The following is a 20,812-nucleotide window of genomic DNA, read 5'->3' as shown; positions in this document are numbered from 1 at the left end:
TTTTGCTACGAGAACGTCTACGCTGCTGCGGAAGTCGTATTAACGTTTTTAATATTTTGGGAGAAATATTAAAAACAACAAATAAAAAAGTGGCATAAATTCTAGTCACAGCATGTACCTTTTACTTTATTTTATAAGTTATATACTTTGTCAATATTTAGAAGAAATACCTCTCTCTAACGGTGAAAGAAATCATTGTGACGAGAGGAGACCGATATGTCGAAGTAAATTCATTCAAGAAGAACCATGCCCAGCAGTGGAATGTAAAAAAATAAAATTAAATAAAATATAAAATAGAACATTACTTATAAAATACATACAACACATTGTATATGTATAGAAAATCACATAATACATATAACTCTGATTGTTATTACTAAATTGATGGAAAGATCGAAGCCTCAGCAGAGTGCTACTTTCAGTCTCCGCCTGTGTTATCTATCTCACAGGGTTATACCGTTTAAATAAAGGGTTTTATGCAATAGTCCTCAACGCAGCTTAATGGGTAAATGGGGTATTCTTTACTATGTATCTGTTACACATTAACCCGTTACAAAAACTTCGCCCCACTTGCATATTGAACTTCCTGACATAACCAAAATCTTGGTAAAGAAATCAAGGCCTCAGCAAAATGGGCGTTACGCAACACGGTAACTAATGGAGCGCGAAGCGTCGTAGCTTACGACATATGACAGCTAACTTTCTTCTCACAAACTTTAAATTTAAACAACGTTTAACTGCAGTGTCCCAGCATTTAAGAGGTCACTGCTAGCATTAGTGTAAAGTGAATAGCATATTCTCATTCTCTCTATTTTTTATTTCTCTCGATTTTTTTTTATGATTGATTTAGTGTCTGTTTATGTACATCTAAATGTTTTAAAATAAATGTTGAGCACAGTAATAATTCGGCACAGATATGCCTGTTGTATTAATTTTTAAGTGTTTTTTATTTTCCTCACTTTCTGTATCTGATGTCTGTACATTGTGTCATAAATAAAAAAATATAAAAAAATAAATAAAAAAATAAAAATAAAAAATAAAATAAAATAAACGTAATTTTGGTTGTAATTAATATTATGATGTTTTACTACCATGACATTAGTTTATTTTTTGTGAAATTACTCCTAACTTTTGGTTTTTGATTTGTTGAGTGAAGAAAATACTTTCATAGATTTCTAGAGAAAAGTCGTTAAAACCAAAAACAAAGACCTGTGACAAACCAATGGAAAAAATTGTAAGGTCTGCTAACTCAATATATAGCTCAGTTGATAGAGCGGTCGTCTTGGTATGGGACAGACGCAGGTTCGAGTCCTGTCAGATCAAAGGAATTTTTCTTCGTGTTCGATCTTTGTATTAATTTCTTTATATTAACTATAATTTAAATATGTGTCCTAAATAACAGTATCGACTGACTTCAAGTTGTGTATGTGAGTTAGTTACTTGTTAACGCAGAAGCGGCTTGAACCGGTTACAAAAAGCTTCACGTCTCTTTGCAAAAACAATGAAAACACGGGCATTACGCATCCACGGTCCGAGCGGAACTTCAGATGGACTTAAGGCTTTTTCTGACTAGTTTCCGTGCCGATAAGAAGAGCTGCAATTTAATAGTTTAATAAAAAGGTTTATGGTTATAATTATTAATAACAAAGATCTGAAAATTTCTTCGAGAATTCACTTAGAAAAATTCATTCGACGCCAGGCGCACGATTGATATCATAAAAAATAGTTGATTATTAATTCAAATTACTAAGTATTAAAAACGTACATGCTTCCACTTGTTACGATCCTGACACACTTCTTTCGCCTGTACAACCACACATCAACGATTTTATACACGCTTCCCAAGGAGCACACTTTATACGCCTCAAAACTGTTCTATAAACAGTCGTAATATTGTATAGATTTAGATAATAGTTCTCTATAAACGGTTTTAGAAAAAAGAAATCGTTCTTATAGACTTATTTCACTCAAGTCAAAATTTTAAAACCTTCTTAATACCAAACAACTTAATTAAGTGTAATCGCTCTTAAGATTTCATCTTATAGTCATTATTTTAAGTTCATCTGTAGAACAACAGATTATTTTTAGTAAAATTGTTCTATACACATCAGTAAAATCTGTTACTACTCTAAAAACTAGTGTTCTTAAGTTTATTCTAGATATATTTGATTTATAGACATTCTGTAGTGTTTGTACTTATGACAAACACGTTATAGCGCGTCTTCAGTAGATTTTATTTTTTTTAAATACTACAAATAGAGTTTGTACTCTATTGGACGTTGTAAGAATTCATGCAAAATGGATAAAGTAAAGAATATTAAAAGATCTGTTGGAGGTGGTGAACCTTGGATATTAAGTCACATCATTCGATACAATCAGCGTTGCCAATGCCCATTGTTCAAAATCTTCAAAAATCACGGTTAAAATCCCCAAATTGGGGAGAGCAAAGTCATATTCCACACAAATTCCCCACATGTCGAGTTTTCATTATTTATTAGAAATACATCGCTTAAAAATATAATAAAGAATTAAGAAACTCGAAATGTAATAATCTATTACGTTTACTGTGAATGTAAAATGTAAAACCATTTATAAAATTAGATGACCTTAAATCGTTTATTTACTTTAATTAGATTCAACATTAATCTGTAATCAGTCTTTGAAAAAAAAAAATCATTTTTCTTTGCCTTACAAAATTAAGTAAATTGATTATTTGTCGTGCATTTGGTGACACTACCTTAATGATAGAAATAATCAATGAGTTTAGACCTATATTTAATATGTAAAGTTGACTAGTGGTAAGTTGTAGTGTGGAAGTACTAACTGCTCGGCTTTGTTTATCAATAGCTGATTTCGTTTTGCTTCATACCGCGGACCGGCCTAAGCGGGAGAAAGAATCGCGAACTCAACACGCATCGACTGGTAATTTTACAATTCAGAACCAAGTGCTCTAATAATAATTATATTTAAGCTGCTTGTTAATAATACGAGGGATGTGCGATGTTGAAAAACACGTCGATATAATCCATCACAGTGTTTCTAATAGTAACGATCAAACTAGCGATGCATCAGCAATTGATAACAAAATGATAAAATGTTAGAATCCCCACATTTTCCTCACATAGCGCCAATCCCCACAAAATCCCCAATTTAGTTGAAATTCCCCACAATTTGGGGAATTCCCCACAAATTGGCAAAACTGGATACAATAGTCGTAATTCGCGAACGAACCGGTTTTTGTTTGTTGACAAATTAATAAACATTGTGAAGTAATTTCGTGTTCTGAAATGATAAAAACAATGGAAATGAGCGCGTAAACTACTGTACTTCAATGTTGTGTATGTGTATTGTGCCGTCTATCAATAGAATACAGTGAAATCATTGCGTGAAATGTGGTTGGCGTGAAGAAACAACCTCAATTTTGTAATGAAAATTTTATTTCTTCCAACATAAGTTAGATATGTCATTAAAATATTCCTTATATTTATATGGTAGGGAATTTATCCACTTTTTTAGTCATATATAACACATTCCATATTTTTTAAATTGATTTTTTAAATTGTTTTTTTGACCTAGTGTTTTGAAAAGTTTTTATTGCATAATACGCTCACTATTCTACATATAACTTTTATAAAGGTTTTGTAATACTGTCAAAAGAAAAAAATCGCTCAGAAACATCGCGTTTTGTAGACAATCATAAAAGATTCATAGGAGTTAATACTCTTCTACAAGATCAACTACACTAAAGCATGTAAAAATAATCTTTCCGTATTCTAAAGTTTTTCTATAGATAAAGCTATAGACAAAATGCTCCCAACAGTGTTTTGAAAAAAGCTTTAAATTCTTATCGCCATTTTTATTTTTAAAGAATGACTATGAAGCAGCCGAGAAAAATTTCTTTTCTTTTAAAAAAGTAAATCTAGGTTGAAATTAGCTTGAAGGAGCCTAGAACTTCTTGGAAATGGTTTGTTTTGTGAGTTATTTTGTATATTTAAGCTTTCTATAAATATTTAAAACCGAAAATCGATAACTGTATTTTTATTAAGCTTATATTTTATACATAAATATTTAGAATTTTGCGAGCGCATTACTTTTATGACAAAAAATGTACATTTGTAACTCAAAAATGTGTATCATAACAAAATTTTAAATATTTATATATTTAAAATTTTTTAAAATATTTAAAATTTAAAAAAAACAAAATTTTAAATATTTATATATTTAAAATTTTGCGAGCGCATTACTTTTATGACAGGTTTTACATCACTTTTCACAATGTATTTAAAGTCACACGTCAATTCGCGCTTTCGAACCGATTATACATTGCGCGAAAAAGTCAGACATATTTTATCTAATTTCGCCATGTTGCAATTTTGATAGTTTATATTTTGTAAGCCATTAAACTTGAAATCTATTAGTATTAAGAGAATTGCGTCTTATGTTTGTAACGCTTTAGTATTTTGGTGTTAAAATAGTATTACTAAGAAAACTATCATAGACTATAAATTATCTAAAAACTGTCTACAAGGCTAAATGAAAAGTGTCTACATTCTACAAATGATCTTGTAGCATTCTAGAAGGGTTACTTGAGAAAAAAGATAAGAATCACTCTTAAGACTACCTACAGATAGTTTCTCAAAGTAGAGAAAGCCTGTAAATTGTACTCTGGGCCTTGTAATTGTAATATAGGAAGTTTATTTAACTGCCTCAGTGGCCGAACGGTAACCAAGCTGGACTACCACGAAGAGGTCCCTGAGGTGGTTAAATTCCTGGGCCATGAGAAATATTTGTATGGCCTATATTTATTTCTCTTGTGAGTTGGGTGTAATTTGTTGGTATCTATGTGTGTGTGACTACGGTACCCGCGACTGGGTTTCTCTAGTGCGGACCTACGAGTGTGTGCGTAAAAGGTAGTATACGTCACGATAAGTTTCTTCCTGGGTTCTATCTCAATCTAGAAAGATAAGATAAGCTCCAAGATAAGACTTGAAATGATTGTGACCTACAGCAATTATCACAAAGACAGCTTACTGAATATATGACAGGCTGTGACAGTTTTTAATGCAGACCTCCCAGTCCTTGACCTATCGCGTGCGATCGCGGTTCACCAGCCGATCGCTTAGCTGGCCCATGCTACGTCACCTAGATAAGGTATTGCCTATGTTCGTACAGTAACGGCACTTTCACTAGAACTGTGATGTGGTGTTGGGTAATTCGACTCTCTGAGTAAAACGGAGGATCTACTCGGCTTTCAAAAGCGAACATTCTGGAATAATCGTCGTTTGACTTCCTTATTTATTTACATTGATTGAACAAGTTTGGCTCGAACTAATGCTCAGGTGTAAAGTTTTGTTTTGTTTTCAGCACTACTGCAAAAAGTTTCCATTTCAACTGTTTCTAGAATTCCAGCGGTAGACGGACCGCGAGTAATTACTTATTGAGGGGTATGGTTGTCCGTTTAATACACGAATGCCTAAAATTGCATTATAATATACCCTAAAAGCGACCAATGTCCAGAAATGATATAGGTATGTTATAACTACTTTCGTATCACACTCCGGCATGTGCTACGAAAGTGTTATTATTTCTAAAAAGTGATAAGTAATATTTACGAAAAATTTACATTTGTAACTCAAAAATGTGTATCATAACAAAAACGGGTCCGACAATCATTTAATTAATGTACATAATAAACAGGTATCATACATGTCGCATTAATTAGTATTCATGAGCGTGCCCGACGACGACGCGACGTCCTGTTTCGCGTCATCTGGTATATAACATATACGTAATAAGAAATAAAAACGTCATATGTTAACTAAATGAAAATGTAATAGGTTTGTGATTATAATAAGATTATTCTTATTCCCATTCAAAATTTTCGTGTAGCGGTCGAAAATGGGAAACTATGCCAGCGTCCTGGGCACGCTGCGTCAGGGCGCGGCTGTCGATTAGTTTTTTCTGCCTTCTACCATTTTGATTTCTATGTACATTTAGTTATCCTTTAATTACTGATTATTGTATTTCGTAAGTTTAATGTTTACGTAATAAAAATTTTACATAATTTGCAAATATTTTCATGTAATTATAATTAGAAAAAGACACTGGACTCTTATTTGTTCGTTCCACATTAAATAGTAATTTTACTACTCATTTGATGCTACTGCTCAACACTATCCTTTTATTGTTTTAAGCGAAAGTACGGAAGTGGCGAACTATGTTTCAATATAAAACCAATAGTAAACGTGAGCGGCAGTCGGTAACCAAGGTGCAACGTAGAGAAACGACGAAAGTTAGTTTGACCCCGCAATGTAAACGAATCTACAGTATCTAGAGTTCCAGTGAATTTGTCAATACGCACTTATAGTTTTACTTTTGGTTGACAAAACCGAAGTTAAAGTTTTACAAAACAAATGACATTGGAAATTTTGGTGCAACTGATATTAGGTATTGAAATTGGTGATTTACATTATTTTAATTGTCTATTGGCTACAAAGACTGCAAAGACGGCCTAAAATGTTTTCTTCTGCGCCCTTAAAATCATTTGGCTTCGTGGAGAGCGTATTTTTGGCAATAGAGGGTTTAATTTTTAACATGCAGATTTGGTTCTTGTAAGATTTTAAATTGATAAGGAATAAATGCAATAAACGATTATAAATACAAAACAGCAGCTTAGATTGTAGGGATAAGGCTAGATTAAATGGATGGACGCGATTCCACATGCCATGGCCATGTTAATTAATAATTAAAAAAAAAGTGACGTATTATTATTTCAAGTTACCTTACTCAAAAGTAAGGTAACTTGACTGTAACTTGACTGCCAGCAGGTGGGTCTGGTCCGCATATATTTACGGACTGAATAACATTGGATATGATTTTTTAGAATATATGGTTGCTGGGATTCTATGAACCTAGGGCTTAAACTCTGAATTTAGAATTTAATGTAACTGAAAACCAAGTTTATCCGAAACATCCTACCGTCTTTCCAAAATCAACTTTCATATATCCTCAAATCCTACATTTATCAAACGATTGTATTTGTTCGTTCCTAACCTGAATTATCTTTTTAGTTGCTCGCAACTCTAGAAATTCGAATTTTTTTTCCTTTCTTTAGACATTCTGATTTGCGACACTCTAATTAAAATTCTAAATTAAAATCTAAAGTTTCCGGGTCCTGCTCGGTTCGGTGCTCTATGAGTCTGAAAATTTGTCATCATTTGTCCTCTTTGCTTTTCTTTTTTCGGTACACAGTACACCCAGTCTCTTCAGCAGTATCATTAAAATTTGTTTGGGTTTCCTACTGGCCGAGGCCAGATGCGGCCCGATGTCCAAAAGTCTCGGTATCGATGTCCCGACACCTTTGCGCCAAAAAAAAAACAATTAGGACTTGGCACTCTGTCAGCAACCCCAAAGAATGAGTACGTGCAATCGCTATCTTCGAAAAGAAATCCAGGTATGAGATACCGGTACTACCCCCGGTCAACATCGATATTAGACTAGACGGTTTTTGCCTCTCGCTAGCCGTTTGTCTAGACGTTTCGCGTTTAATTGTTCTTTACACTTATTTACTTGCGATGGCAAATGAAACGAAGCAGTAGAGAATAAACAATATACTGAACCAGTGATTAAATGATACAGAGCGTGAATACATAAGCGCGACAATAGGAAAGCGAGAGCGGCGAGCGATTTAGTACGCGAGTTGCGTTGAAGGTATCTTGCATCGTCCTGTGCCGGCGCCAGTGAGAGTGGCGGTCGGTTCTGTCTTCGCCCTCTCGCGCGCAGCAGAGTTGAGGGAGGTGTGATATTCACATCACGTAGTGCTTAAATTCTCTTTGATTCACATCTTCGTGGTGGCTGGTTCCGTGCGTACCGTCACAGAAGCATAAATAGTTCATCTTTACCATTGCACGTGTGTGATGATTCTGTGGAGTACGGCAACCATGGCCTCTCATGCATACGAAGTGCTGGTCAGATATTTCGATACCGCAGCTTTAAAACGATATCTTTCTTCTCGCATTTACCAGTGCCAAGATTTCGGCTATTTTCAAGCCCATAGGCATGAGTCGCAGCGACAGAAAAAGGCTTAAGGATAGAATCGCCGGCCCATGTAGATGGGGCTAGTATCTAGAGTGAGATGAGAGTTCTATAGACATTGTGGCTCCCATGGCCACGCTAGCATGGGTAAACGGACTCCACCACCAGACCGGCCGGGAAAAATTTTTTCCTGTGTTCGATCTTTGTACTTATAATTATAACAAACTGGTGAAGTAATTTCACAAAAAATATCATCATGACATTCAATAAAAATCAACATTATTACTTATTACTAAATAAGTAAAATTAGTTGTATATTGTGCAAGAGTAAGAACTTTTATTGCGTTGTTTTCCAAAGGAAACAACGGTGGGTACACAAGCTTATAAATCACAAATGTAAATGAGTAAGCCTTCTTCACTGCAGTCATCATGTCCTTAGCGATAAAATCGGAAACCTTAGCGGTTACAAGGTAGGGTAATTTTTGTAATTCTACCTTCGCGTGTGTGATTTCCTATTATGTTACTGTAGCAGAAAAAAATTAACCTCTTTTATTTGGGTCAAATGTTTCAAGGGCAGGTAAAATCACCTTTGAAATTCACTTTAGAATAAATAAACGAAATGTGAAATCTCTCAAAAATAATATTTTCACATCTCTTTATCATAATTTTATTCTTCTTCGTATCATGAATATGAATAATTAAATATTTGTTACACATCATTATAAATTAAAAATTAAAAAAATTAAAAATCGACCTGAAAAATTTTGAACTGCCAATTTAAGGTGTCGTTGCAGTTACGTAGTTCAAAATTTTTAATAATTTTGTTATCTTACTTTGTTATAAAAGCTTTTAAACGTATCGTGTGGTAAATAGATAGTTAGAAAATTGTGATAAAAACTATGAGGCTACACATTTTAGGGCTATGTTTTCAATAAATAGCCCTAAAAAGTGTGTGATGTATACGTGAATTTAAATAATGAAAACAAAATTGTTCATTCCTTATTCCTTTTCCTTTCCATGGAAAACCTACGAGTAGGTACTTCAATTAAATAATAACATCCGCGCATTGTAATAGAAGCTATGGCAGCCTAATGGCTTGACCTACCGCCTCTCAAGCTGAGGCCATGGGTTCGAATCCAGCCTCGCGTCTGGATTCCGCATACACTACAGTTTCATTCGTAGAATCTTTAAACCTCTTCTGAAAAGTTGCCATTACAACAAGGATGTGATATACTACTCACCACGGATCTCGTAAAAGAAGCAGTAGAACTCCTTGTGAAAGAGTAAGGGTCCAGGGAAGTACTGCCACCTTACCTATTTTTGCTGCCAAGCACTAATGTCAGCAGTACTGTGTATCGGTTTTGAAGGGCAAGGGTGCTGGTGAAATTACAAACACTTGGGACCTGTCAACTTATGTCTCAGGGTGACGGGCGCAGTGGTAGTCCCCCTTAAATCTTTGTAATTTAAAGCTCTGAGTGGCACTGCAACTGTTATGGACAGGCGTGTAGCTTTCCATTAGGCGCATGACTTGTTCGTCCCGTCACTTGATATTATAAAAAAAAAGTGCGAAATTTAATTTAATATGGTATACGCATGCAACCTGCACGTCGAAGAGGATTTACAACCATTGGAAATGAGTTGAAGATGATGACGATTGCAATAGAAAATCCATGCATCAAAAACACAGATATATACCAATAAATGCCAAAACATTTTCTAACTTTATACGTGACATGACATAGATATGTTATGTGTTTGATTTGAATGCGTACAAAGGGCTTTCTTATCCTTTTGTGATGTCACAGATGACAACCCCCGCATACGTGGTGCTGACGCGGTTGAGTTCACAATAAAATATATATTGGGATTTTTTGGTAAAGTATTTTGTTATAGCCTTTCTGACTGACTATGAGAAATTTAATTATTGTTATAAATTGTTCAGTCACTTCTCACAACAAGACATTAAGTTACACGTGTGTCTAAAATTACGTCTACGCTAGAAACGACAGCTTAGTTGGAAGAACCCTTGCTTTCGATTTACCAGACCAGTGGGGAGACCTGCACCACTAAATCTTTTTGTATCGTATACAATTGAGTTTATTAATTATGACTAGCTTAAACCTTAGCTTAACCTGTATGCCGGAGAAATATTATAAAGCTCTTCAAAGACATGTTAAGCCATCAACGTGCATTACATAAGTGTGGTAGAGTAAAACATATTCGTTTTGTTATTTTATTTTACATTTTTAGGGAAACTAATAGCTAAGTAAATAGTTACAATAAAAAAATTCGATGGACAATTCTAAGTTACAAATAAATTAACAGTTAAACGTACCATTAAAACTGTGCAAATACTCAGAAAAAAAAGAGAAATTCTTAATTGGATTACCTATTAATGAAAAGAATAAAAAATTGATTACATAGTACTAACTTAAGTTGGTCAGGACAAGTATTGACAAAGTCAATATCGTGCTGCTTCCCTGTTTTGTTATAGCACTCACTCGCTCCTTGTATATATAAATGCAATCTTATGCACGCTATTGAGCAAAAAACTGATCCATTTTTTTTTTCAGTAGCGGTGAAATAATTACATTTATTATCATTGCACAGTTATGTACATTGTAAATGTTACTACAAATCAAAGGTAGGGAACATTATGACGAATTAAAAAGGAGTTTACTCAATAAAACCAAAGTAATAAATCAAAGAAAAACATATCGCCAACAAAACCAGCGTAGGTGATCTCCTACGTGGGAATCACAGAGGAATACAGTATGCCTACTTCTGTTGGGCCTTATCAATCACAAAAATCCAATCAGTTTTCGCCACTAGTACCTAAGGTACTCGACGGTACTGTGGGAGCGTAGCCGTTGTTGTAGCGTAGAGAGAGGTACTATTTAATAATAAATAAACAATTCTAAACATAAAATAAACAAACCAGCGCTTCACGCTACAGTACCACGATGGATCCTCCTCCATTATCTACTGCTTATAGCGTCTCAGGTCCACGATATACATAGATTTGGCTCGTACCAAGGTTACCATAAAGGAAGATTTGTGACACAATACAGAATAAAATCTTTTAGGCGTTACGTTGATTTTAGCATTCTATTACGTGCAATTTTAACAGTGCAATCGCGAATACTTTTAAGGTTTTCATGATCAGGTCTCAGTCATGATTCCTTAAACAAAAAGGGATGGATGGATTGGGACGAACAAGTCGTGCACCTGATGGTAAGCTACACGCTCTACTATTACTAAAAAGATCACAGTCACAATGTCATCAAACGGTCATCGTGTTGGTCAATGTACGTTTTTCCCTCTGGACCATGTCTCCGAATAAAGCTGTCAAAGTCTAAATACCGTCAGTGCACACTAGGGGCGGATGATTGGCTTAGATAAACCTTAGTTGCGACAGAGCTATGATTAAGCTCAGGTTGTCAATAAACTGATAACTTGAGCGGATGGTACGGGCTGTATGTCCGTCTTGTAATTCATATTGTTCACAGTTACTGATAAAAATGTTGAATAAATGATCTATAAAAAAGTAAGGGGCACTCTTACAAAATTTCCGACAGATGGTAATTCGCACGTCCTATCAAACTAAAATTATATGCTATTCGAATGTACACTGTAAATTCATACACGTGTGCTAGTTTTGGATATTAAATCCTTTAAAAGCTGTCTAATCTACCAGACATTCTTTAAAAATATAATTTTTGGGTTTTACTGGTAGGGCTCGATTTTTTGGTCGATTGATGATTGAGTGATTTTTTGGTATTTGACCTCCATCTCACCTGATGGAAAGTGATGATGAGGTCGACGACGTAACATTATTTAGGTGTGCATCCTAAATAATGCCTATTCACTATCGCCTTGAAAAGGTCCAAATATCCAGGCAGGGAATTCCACTTTCTAGCCGATCGCCATATAAACGTAGAAGCGAACCGCTTCGTATGAATCCTGGGAATATCCACAACATAGGAGTGGAATCCCAACCCATGTCTAGTCCCCCGATGATGGAAAGGGGAAGGCGGAATCAAGTAATGCAATTCCATCGCACACTCTACGTGATATATCCTGTAGAACACCGATACGCAGGCAACTTTACGGCGGTGTATATGGATCTAAAAAAACTGCTCTACAGTCTTTACAGTGCGTGTGATTTCAAAGCACTTTGTACTGACAAAATATAATGATTTACATTAAAATTTTATACTGAAATAAGCACTACGGCAAAAAGAAAAGTAGTGACGTTTTTGTGTGCGGTACTATTTAAATATTGACCATGATCGGGTTAACTTACGTGATAACATAATAAACAGTACTTACCACCTTCTCCTCGACAATTTCATTATTGTTGTTGTTGCTCCCATATTTTAAAGCACCGTTTTCCATGACCACCAGTAACCGCCGGGCACAGAGTTCTACCACTATATGTTCTCATGTATCACTACGTTAATATACATACATCTCCTAATAATCATAATTTCTCATTAAAACGAAATGAATGTATGTTACCTAGAACAATAATGTATTAAGAAAACTGATTATGATAAATTTTAATAGTTTTGTTTTTTGAACAGGTTGTTAATTAATGTTTTTGTAATGATATACGGAAATTGTTTTTCTACGTAGGTATATACGTGGTATCTTTACTTAGATTCAAATAAGAATGTTAATTCAGAAGATGAGAAATTATTTAGTTTTCTATTAACATAAAAACAGAACTTTGTTCATATACTGATTCAGCTTTGCACTTAATATTTTAATTAATCCACACGCTGTCAATTCTGATAACAAAAAACGCTCAAAAGTACATAGGTCAGTATGCTTTTTATTAGAACAGTTGGTATAGAGTGAACACATACACTATTTCTATATGGGTCCTTTTTTGTTTATGTAAAAAGAAACCAACGGCTATACTTAGGGTTTTTTACATAGTACGTATATAGGCTAATTACAGGTTTTCCTCGTTTATGTATCATTACATTATTATTTATTGATAATAAACAAAAGGTTACCCGTACGTACATTTAATAAAGTCTGTGAGTTCTTCCTGTAACCTATAGCCATCAAACTTTAAATTAACCTTATTATTTTCGTTCTTTTTGGAAATAATAAAGAACCTTTTGTTTTCAAATGGATGGAATTTGTCCCATTCCTGAAACATTACTCAGTACTCAAATTTATTATCGTTTGGTATCCGATAGTGAATAAGATTAATTTATAGACAATAAACAATAAGGATTATTTGTCGTCATATCACTTGAAAATAATTCATCAATCTAATCAATATGGCACGACTTTATTTCTCAATATTAATGTTCACTGATACTGATATTGCAAGTAATTGTTACTACATCAGGTGTTAAATCTTATCGATTAACGATATGACTATAGCAATTGCAACTAAATATTAAACGAAAAAAAGAAATTGTTACATTATTACGTCCTTTTTAATATAGAACCATTATCTTCAATTTTATCGTATAAAGTATGACGCACTTTATACCTTTATGACATATCAATAAGAACTATGTCGTATATGTATCATGAGTAGCGAATTCGTTATTGTAAAATCACTTATATAATGGCAATTCGATCTTTCACATGAATGGTTCCTAAGGTTGCCTTGAAAGTTATTGCTTTTATTCTACTTTTAGCCAATTGCTTAGACAGAGAGTAATGTTTTTGAAGTAAATGTTTACTTGTACGATCATTGAACTATTTATTGTGTGATTTGAATTTTTGTGAGCCTTTGGGAATGTACACAGACATAATTTTGTTAAACTGCACTATTTAAGGTATCAAGTCTTAAGACCTACTGCTAGTTACGGGTTATTATGATTTAACTTTACCACATGCTTGAAACTTAAATAGAGGTATAAGTGATATAAACACTCAAGTTAACTACATTATTTCAAGTGCTGCTAACCACAACGATGTTATATATTATATTTTTTTCTTTTAAAACCGAAATGAATATGAACCTTAACCCACGTGAATATGTATTAAGGTCGATTACTTCTTGAAATTAGGTACTGAAATATTGATTGTTATTTAAACGACGACTTCGCAGGCTACCTTCGAACCAGGTAAACGATATGAAAATCATTTGATTGTACTGATATCATTCGATACACCGTTTAACTACGACCCTGTCCTGATATCGACATTTTTCTGTTCTCGTTATTTTTATTTAAAACGAACCTTTACTTGAATTGAGTTTTATACACATATTTTCAGCATTCAAATGTGTTTTAATTAAACTGGATGGAACAGGAAAGTTCTTCATTTAATATTTTATTGGATGTATTGTTGTTCTAAAACATATTGGACCCGACGTTATTTACATTTAAAAGAAGTCCGTTGCTACGATACTTTTCTTTGTAAACACTTTTCTTTGTTCCACGGTACGAATACTTTATCAAAATTACACTTTCGTTTTGTTATGTAATTTCAAAACACATTATTTTTGTTCTATGGAAAATTAATTATTTTACCTCAAAGTTGCTACAGCAACAAAAGTTGACTTAAAACACATTTCATCACTTAGTCACAACTTTTTTTGTCATAAAAAATTACCTAGTGATTTTTGTTTTGGCGTTAAAAGGCACAGTCACTGTATTATTTGAGACCATGATATGGTGGTAGTTGGTGATAAGTTGTCACGAAGTGCCGAGAGGCGACCAACACAGGCTGACGGAGCGCGCGGCTAGGGCGGGCGGGCAAGGCGCGGGCCGCGTCATACTGCGGCGTGCGGCGCGCCGCCCGTTCGCGGTCGTGCCCGCAGCGCGCACTTTGCCGGCTCTACACCGCCACACAGCCACAACTTTCCATAACCACGCGTCACGACCCTCTACCACCACCATACGCACCATCATTTATTATTGACATCCGACCTTGTACTGTACACTAATTCCTTCTCCTCAGCATACTTTAAACCTTCACTAGGTCGGTGTATGCAGGTATATAAAGCAACCTTTTTAGGTTATTATTAAATTGAATTACGTAACAGCTGCGGGTTGTAGCGCAGCCGAACTGCAGGTATTTTGTGTACTCGGATTACAGAGTTAACCGGCAAAGCTTGCTTGATGATCAAGCAACTTGCGTAATTGCAACCCTTTAGTACCAATTTCTCATAAATCAAACAGTACAATTATTTCGGATTTTTTTTAAATCTTCATTTAGGAATTTTGTCCTAAACTATAGCTTACCTACATGTCAACAAATAGTAACAGTATTTTTGCCTGTTTCGTATCCATAATATTAACCTTAAAACTAAGTCCAAACTCATGGTAGGTTAACTAAGATAAACGATTCTTTTACGGGGAATTGTATGCGTTTTTACAATAAGATTCCGGAGCATGTACTAAGATTACCATTTTGTAAGTTTAAAACTAACAATAAAAGTATTTTAAATGAAAAGTCATAACACAAAATTGTAGGCTACGTGTTAGATAAAGATGTATGGAAAGAAAAGATGAGTCTAGATTCGACACAAATATGATTCAAAGCATTTAAGTTTATTTGAAAAGAGCAATCCCTAGAGTTTCTTGCTCGTTCTTCTCGGGGAAGTCGGCACAGTGAACTAGCAGTATCTTATAAAATGACGTTTTCACCTCACTAGCTCGGAAAGACTTTCTTTCTCATTAGAAATTTGCGCGGAAAAGCGTTTTTTGTACGCTAGCGTGAAAATGGTTTTCGGAATGGACGATGAACTGTGGAACACCTAACTTTTTTTTGATGAAAAAAAAAGACAATGACAACTCAACTGCTCGTTCAACTACACGATTTGTCGTACGTTATTTATTTATGTAATATAAATACGTTGGTATATTTCTTTTATTCTTATTATTGTTGGCATTAAATTGACAATGATAACTAATTGCGTTTATTAAGTTATTTTAATTCGTGGAAGAACTAAAATAATTTCAATAATCACTTAAACACACAAAATTATAAGTACAAGCAAGAATAAAAATTGATGAGATGCAAAAACAGAACGCATTCGAAGATAAACTTTTAATTTTGTTTAAAAAAAACTGATGTTTTATAATTCAGCTGTTTTTTTCATCTACCATTTTGCTCGCTATAGTGAGGTGAAAAGTTGTGTGTTTCGCTCGGCAGTTGTTTTGTGTCTCGTGCATTGAAACCCTCGCTACGCTTAAAAATCTCTTAGCTTCCTTCGCTTGCTCTGGTTTCAATGCAAGCACTCGCGTCAACCAATAACTTTGCAGCCTTTCATAACAAATAACTATTTCAAGTGTAAAAATTCTACCTATGGAATAAATGGTTATATATCTTTGGCTTTGACTTTGATTCGTGTGGGGATTGCTTAGTATACAATTTATAGCACCCACGGATGTTCAGTTGAGATCAACTGCAGATGCAGGTCTTTCATCAAGGCCGTCCTCTGTTGCTCGTACCGGACACATTTCAGTAACAAATGATATGCGTCTTCCGTAACTCGTAATTAGGAGAATTGCTTTTGTTTCGTTAAGAAAGCAAAATTGTTTAACTGAACGGGTCCGGTTCTCATTCTTAGTGCGATGACAACTATTTTCCTACCATAGTCCTACTCTGCAAATCAAGGGAACCGAGGAGGCTGACACTGAATTTTGCGATACCAGATACCTTTTTTCGTTTGTTCTGATATCGAAATACTAATTCCACATGATGAGCACATTTCAATTCATATTTGGAAAGAAATTCTGAGTTAGAAAAATTCATTTAGTAAATTTCGCGCTACTTTATTTTGAATAGGAATAACAACGTTAATAATTCTAACTGTTCAAAGAAACTAATTACGTTGTACAACAGTCAATTTTAAGTCGTTATAGCACGTTATAAACGATACCTACAAAATGTAAATATTGAAACCGGTTCTATATCATTTAGAAAAAACATGAACTATATTATGATAGTATCTGAACGGTTTTGGAACTAGACGGCTCGGTGATTCCGTTCCCTACTCAACTGAACTGAAGTTGATTAAGATTGATGTTGCGTCATCTATTCTTTTTTTTTTGTAAAGAACAGAGAAATTGTTTTCAAATCTCACTTTATATATAAATGACTTTATCGTAAGACTACTTCATAATAATTTCAGACAATTCAAAAGGAAACAGCTAGATTTTATAAAATTCATTGAGTTTAAAATGTTAAATTTATCTTTTTCTTGAATATTTATTTAGATTGTTATCACATTCAACTTTGTAATTACATTCAGTCCCTTTTTCTTTTGTAAGTAATATAAGGAAAATTAAGAATATTCGCTTAAAAGCTTCTTGCGAAGAGCCAATAAGTTAAGAATAAAAAAACCGTTCTTATAAGGCTCACGCCAAAATCCACTTACATTTCAAAGGAGGAATCCGATCGTATTTTGTTTCACGCTCTTGATATAAATCCGGGTGTTTCTTGTGTATTTAGTGACAAAATACCTAATTGAAATTAAAATAAAACAAATTTCATTGCTAGCAATACGCAACACGTGTTGCTAGACTATAAATATAGTCTACCTATACATTATAGGCTCCGAAGAACATTAAATTTTAATTTTTCTTTTTTCATAGGTAAGGAAATTATTCCCATTAGGCGGATTTTACTTAAACGAAAAAGTAAAATCTCTTAGGCTTGTTCTTTGTAAATAGATATTTATTCACATTTACAATTTAACTCTGGACCTTACTTGGTGCAAGAAATTTCGTTGGCCACTCAGCGCGGTAATGCTGCCAATGTTATGGGGACGTTTGAACCAGCTAAGATTCAAAGCGGTCCTTTTTCATTGTACTAGTTGGATAAAAATGCCTAAGTCTGGCGTTTTATTAATTTTATGTGACGAAGCCTGTAGTTCGTTTATATCTGTGTCTTCCTGACGAACTCTACTTTGCGGATTGACATAATTATGTTATTAATTTACTTATTGCCTACTTCATTATATCATAATTTAAATTATAAACTCAATGTCATGGTGGTGAAACATCCTGACATTTAATAAAAAAATTAAATAACTTTTAATATATTTTAGAAGGAACGTGCAATTGTGTGATATAACCTTGTATAAACGCTTTTGTTTCAAAATAGTTCTGAACTATGTAAAACGCAAATTTTGAATATCAATAACGGATCTTATTACAAAAACTGTGACTTTATGGAGGCGGCTATGAAGACCAATTTATTTTAGTATCTTCTGTTAATTAATATTTTATAAACTTTTTATAATAAAGCCACATTTCAAAATATATACATCAAAAGTCCTTATCAACTCATAAAAATATTACGAACTATACAAAAATAACGGACAAGTTGTTTTTGACTCTTTATGCCAGAAACGCAAAATGCCCGTTTGGCGCTGAATGTCAGATTAGCAGAACGCCAGATCCGCAGAAATTACGTACATGTGGAATTTTATTTATTATCCTAAGCATTAAAAATTAGTTATCGTCTAATTTCCTTCGTAGAATTTTTAGCGGCACAGAAACGTTGCTGTGGTGCCACTGTGGCGCTGCAGCAGCGCCACTAATAATATGCATACAATATTTAGAAGCGTAGTTGCAGAGCTATTGTCGAGTCACAAATAGCGAGTTCTTAGGTTTTCGCGATTGTTACACATAGGAAATGAAACTATTTTTCCGGATTTAAATCGCGCATATTTGTTTTTTGAAACGAACCGATGTTTCGGGCCCTTTACAGGTCCATAAAGGGCCCTTATTATTATTAATATGCGCGATTTAAATCCGGAAAAATAGTTTCATTTCCTATGAGTCACAATTAGTGAATTAAAAATTACTGAAGCGTTACCATCGAGTATATAACCAGAAATACAGACGAAATGTCATTTAATTTGTTTGAAAACTAGTCTGCCAAATCAAACTGCGCTCCGATTGGCCAGCCCGAATTGGAAACAATTAACCGGTGTCGTCAATTGTTTCACTTCAATGCTACTAGTTTAACTTGAGCTTTGCTATAATGAACGAAAATTGAAAAATTACATATTTAACATTTAATTACCGATGAAATGTGATTCCGTTTGTTTTGTAATTAGATGTTTTGCTGTTTTTCCCACACTACCAAATGGAACAGCCCCCCATAGTTAGAGATATTACCTTCATTACAATAAATACATAATATTTATGGGATATCCGGAGACGTAGACAGGTCAGTTGTTGGCGCTGTACTATTTCAGCTTTCTAATTTGTGATTTCAGCGCAAACGAGAGTTGATATTTAAAAGTGATATAAGGCCCATTTGCCGGATGGGATGCCAGGGATGGATGGCAGTTTCGTCTCTATTTCTGGTTATATACTCTACTCTCACTACTACTACTACCCACTGCACAGCTGCAGCGCTTTTATTTAGCGCTTAATTTGCAGGCGCCCTTAAACTTCTCTCATGAAAAGTTAACATTTTCAGATACTACACCAAGGAAGTTTTATTCCGTATTTTCCATTAAAATATTTATTTTACCATAAATTACATTTTCAAGAATGCACGTCGGAGTAACAATGTCAATTTCTTTAAATTTATCTCTCCCAGAGACTCTCCGGGGCCCAGTTTGTAAATTGCTCCAACTGCGCTCTTGTGTTCAGAATAAAGTACTAATAATGTCTGCGGCATTTCCCCAAAGCAAAATCCCGTATGCCATCAAACTGTAGAAGTTACTAAAATCTAGACAGGCAACAGGATACTGTCAAGGCGGGATTTTAAAATCGGTAAGCGAAGTAAGAACTTATTGCTATAAATAAAAATACCGGACGAATATTTCCTTAGGTTATGGTTACTCATCGAGTATATAACCAGAAATAGAGGCGAAATGTCATTTAATTTGTTTAAAAACTATTCTGCCATATCATTACTGTGACAACTGCGTTCCGATTGGCTAGCCCGAGTTCGAAACAATTGACGGGTGTCGTCAACTGTTTCACTTCTTATCGCCTAGTTAACTTGAGCTTTGCTATAATGGACGAAAATTGCAAAATTACATACTTAGTAATTAATTACCGATGAAATTTCATTCCGTTTGTTTTGTAATTTACTTGTTTTGCTGTTTTTCCCACACCACCGAATAGAACAGCACGGCATTGTTAGAGATATTTTTCTTTATTACAATAAATACAGAATATTTTTTGGAATATACGGAGACGTACACACAGGTCAGTAGTTTAGCCTGTCTATATTTTAGTGCAAACGAGTGTTGATATTTATAAGAGCTGTATCGCTAATGTGTTACCAAGAATATATGGCCCTTATTTCGTCTCTGTGGTTACGGTACATGCGAATTTGGACGAAAATTTGTTCGGATGAGTACGTCGGAAATCCTCGTTAGAACAAGGCGGTTACACTGTGTACGTTTTCAGATATTCTAAAAGTCAGTACGTATCTGCCGCCCAGTAAAGATGGACGAACTTGATGAATTTTATTTTCTTCAAACTATTTATTTATTATTAGAGACGACAAAGGAGAGCTTCATATATTATTTTAAGAATTGTGGGACCAATTGGAAAAGTTTTTCGAGTATTTCAGGAGTATACGGTCACTACACTCACATACGGGAGTAAATGTGTAAGGAAGCACTCCCCATGCTTAACGCCAGTCTATCTCGTAATTTTTTTGAACTCAAAAGGAAAGAGCTGCGCATTCTAACGGGTCATGGTCCATATAATAAACACCTTTTCAATATATGCGAAGCGTACATGGAGGAGGAAGAATCGGCCGCGCACATCCTATTACAAAGCTCCGGCGCGGCGGCGCAGTCAACTACAGGTCAAAGTTC

At 34.5% G+C, this 20,812-nt stretch overlaps 1 protein-coding gene across 2 annotated transcripts in view; it reads right to left on the bottom strand.

Moving 5' to 3' along the window:
- LOC113232799 (potassium voltage-gated channel unc-103) overlaps positions 1 to 12,464 on the bottom strand; it is a 52,683-nt gene extending 40,219 nt beyond the window's left edge. For both annotated transcript variants that reach the window (XM_026467597.1, XM_026467598.1), the window contains exon 1: positions 12,367 to 12,464. In XM_026467597.1, the coding sequence (XP_026323382.1) occupies positions 12,367 to 12,432 (66 nt within the window). In that variant the 5' untranslated portion in view covers positions 12,433 to 12,464. The remainder of the gene's footprint in view (positions 1 to 12,366) is intronic.
- Between the last annotated feature and the right edge of the window lie 8,348 nt (positions 12,465 to 20,812).

The sequence above is a fragment of the Hyposmocoma kahamanoa genome, unplaced genomic scaffold, assembly GCF_003589595.1.
Source record: "Hyposmocoma kahamanoa isolate Upper Pololo Valley unplaced genomic scaffold, ASM358959v1 78, whole genome shotgun sequence".
NCBI classification, from domain to species: Eukaryota; Metazoa; Arthropoda; class Insecta; order Lepidoptera; family Cosmopterigidae; genus Hyposmocoma; species Hyposmocoma kahamanoa.
This window is presented reverse-complemented; position numbering and strand designations above follow the sequence as displayed.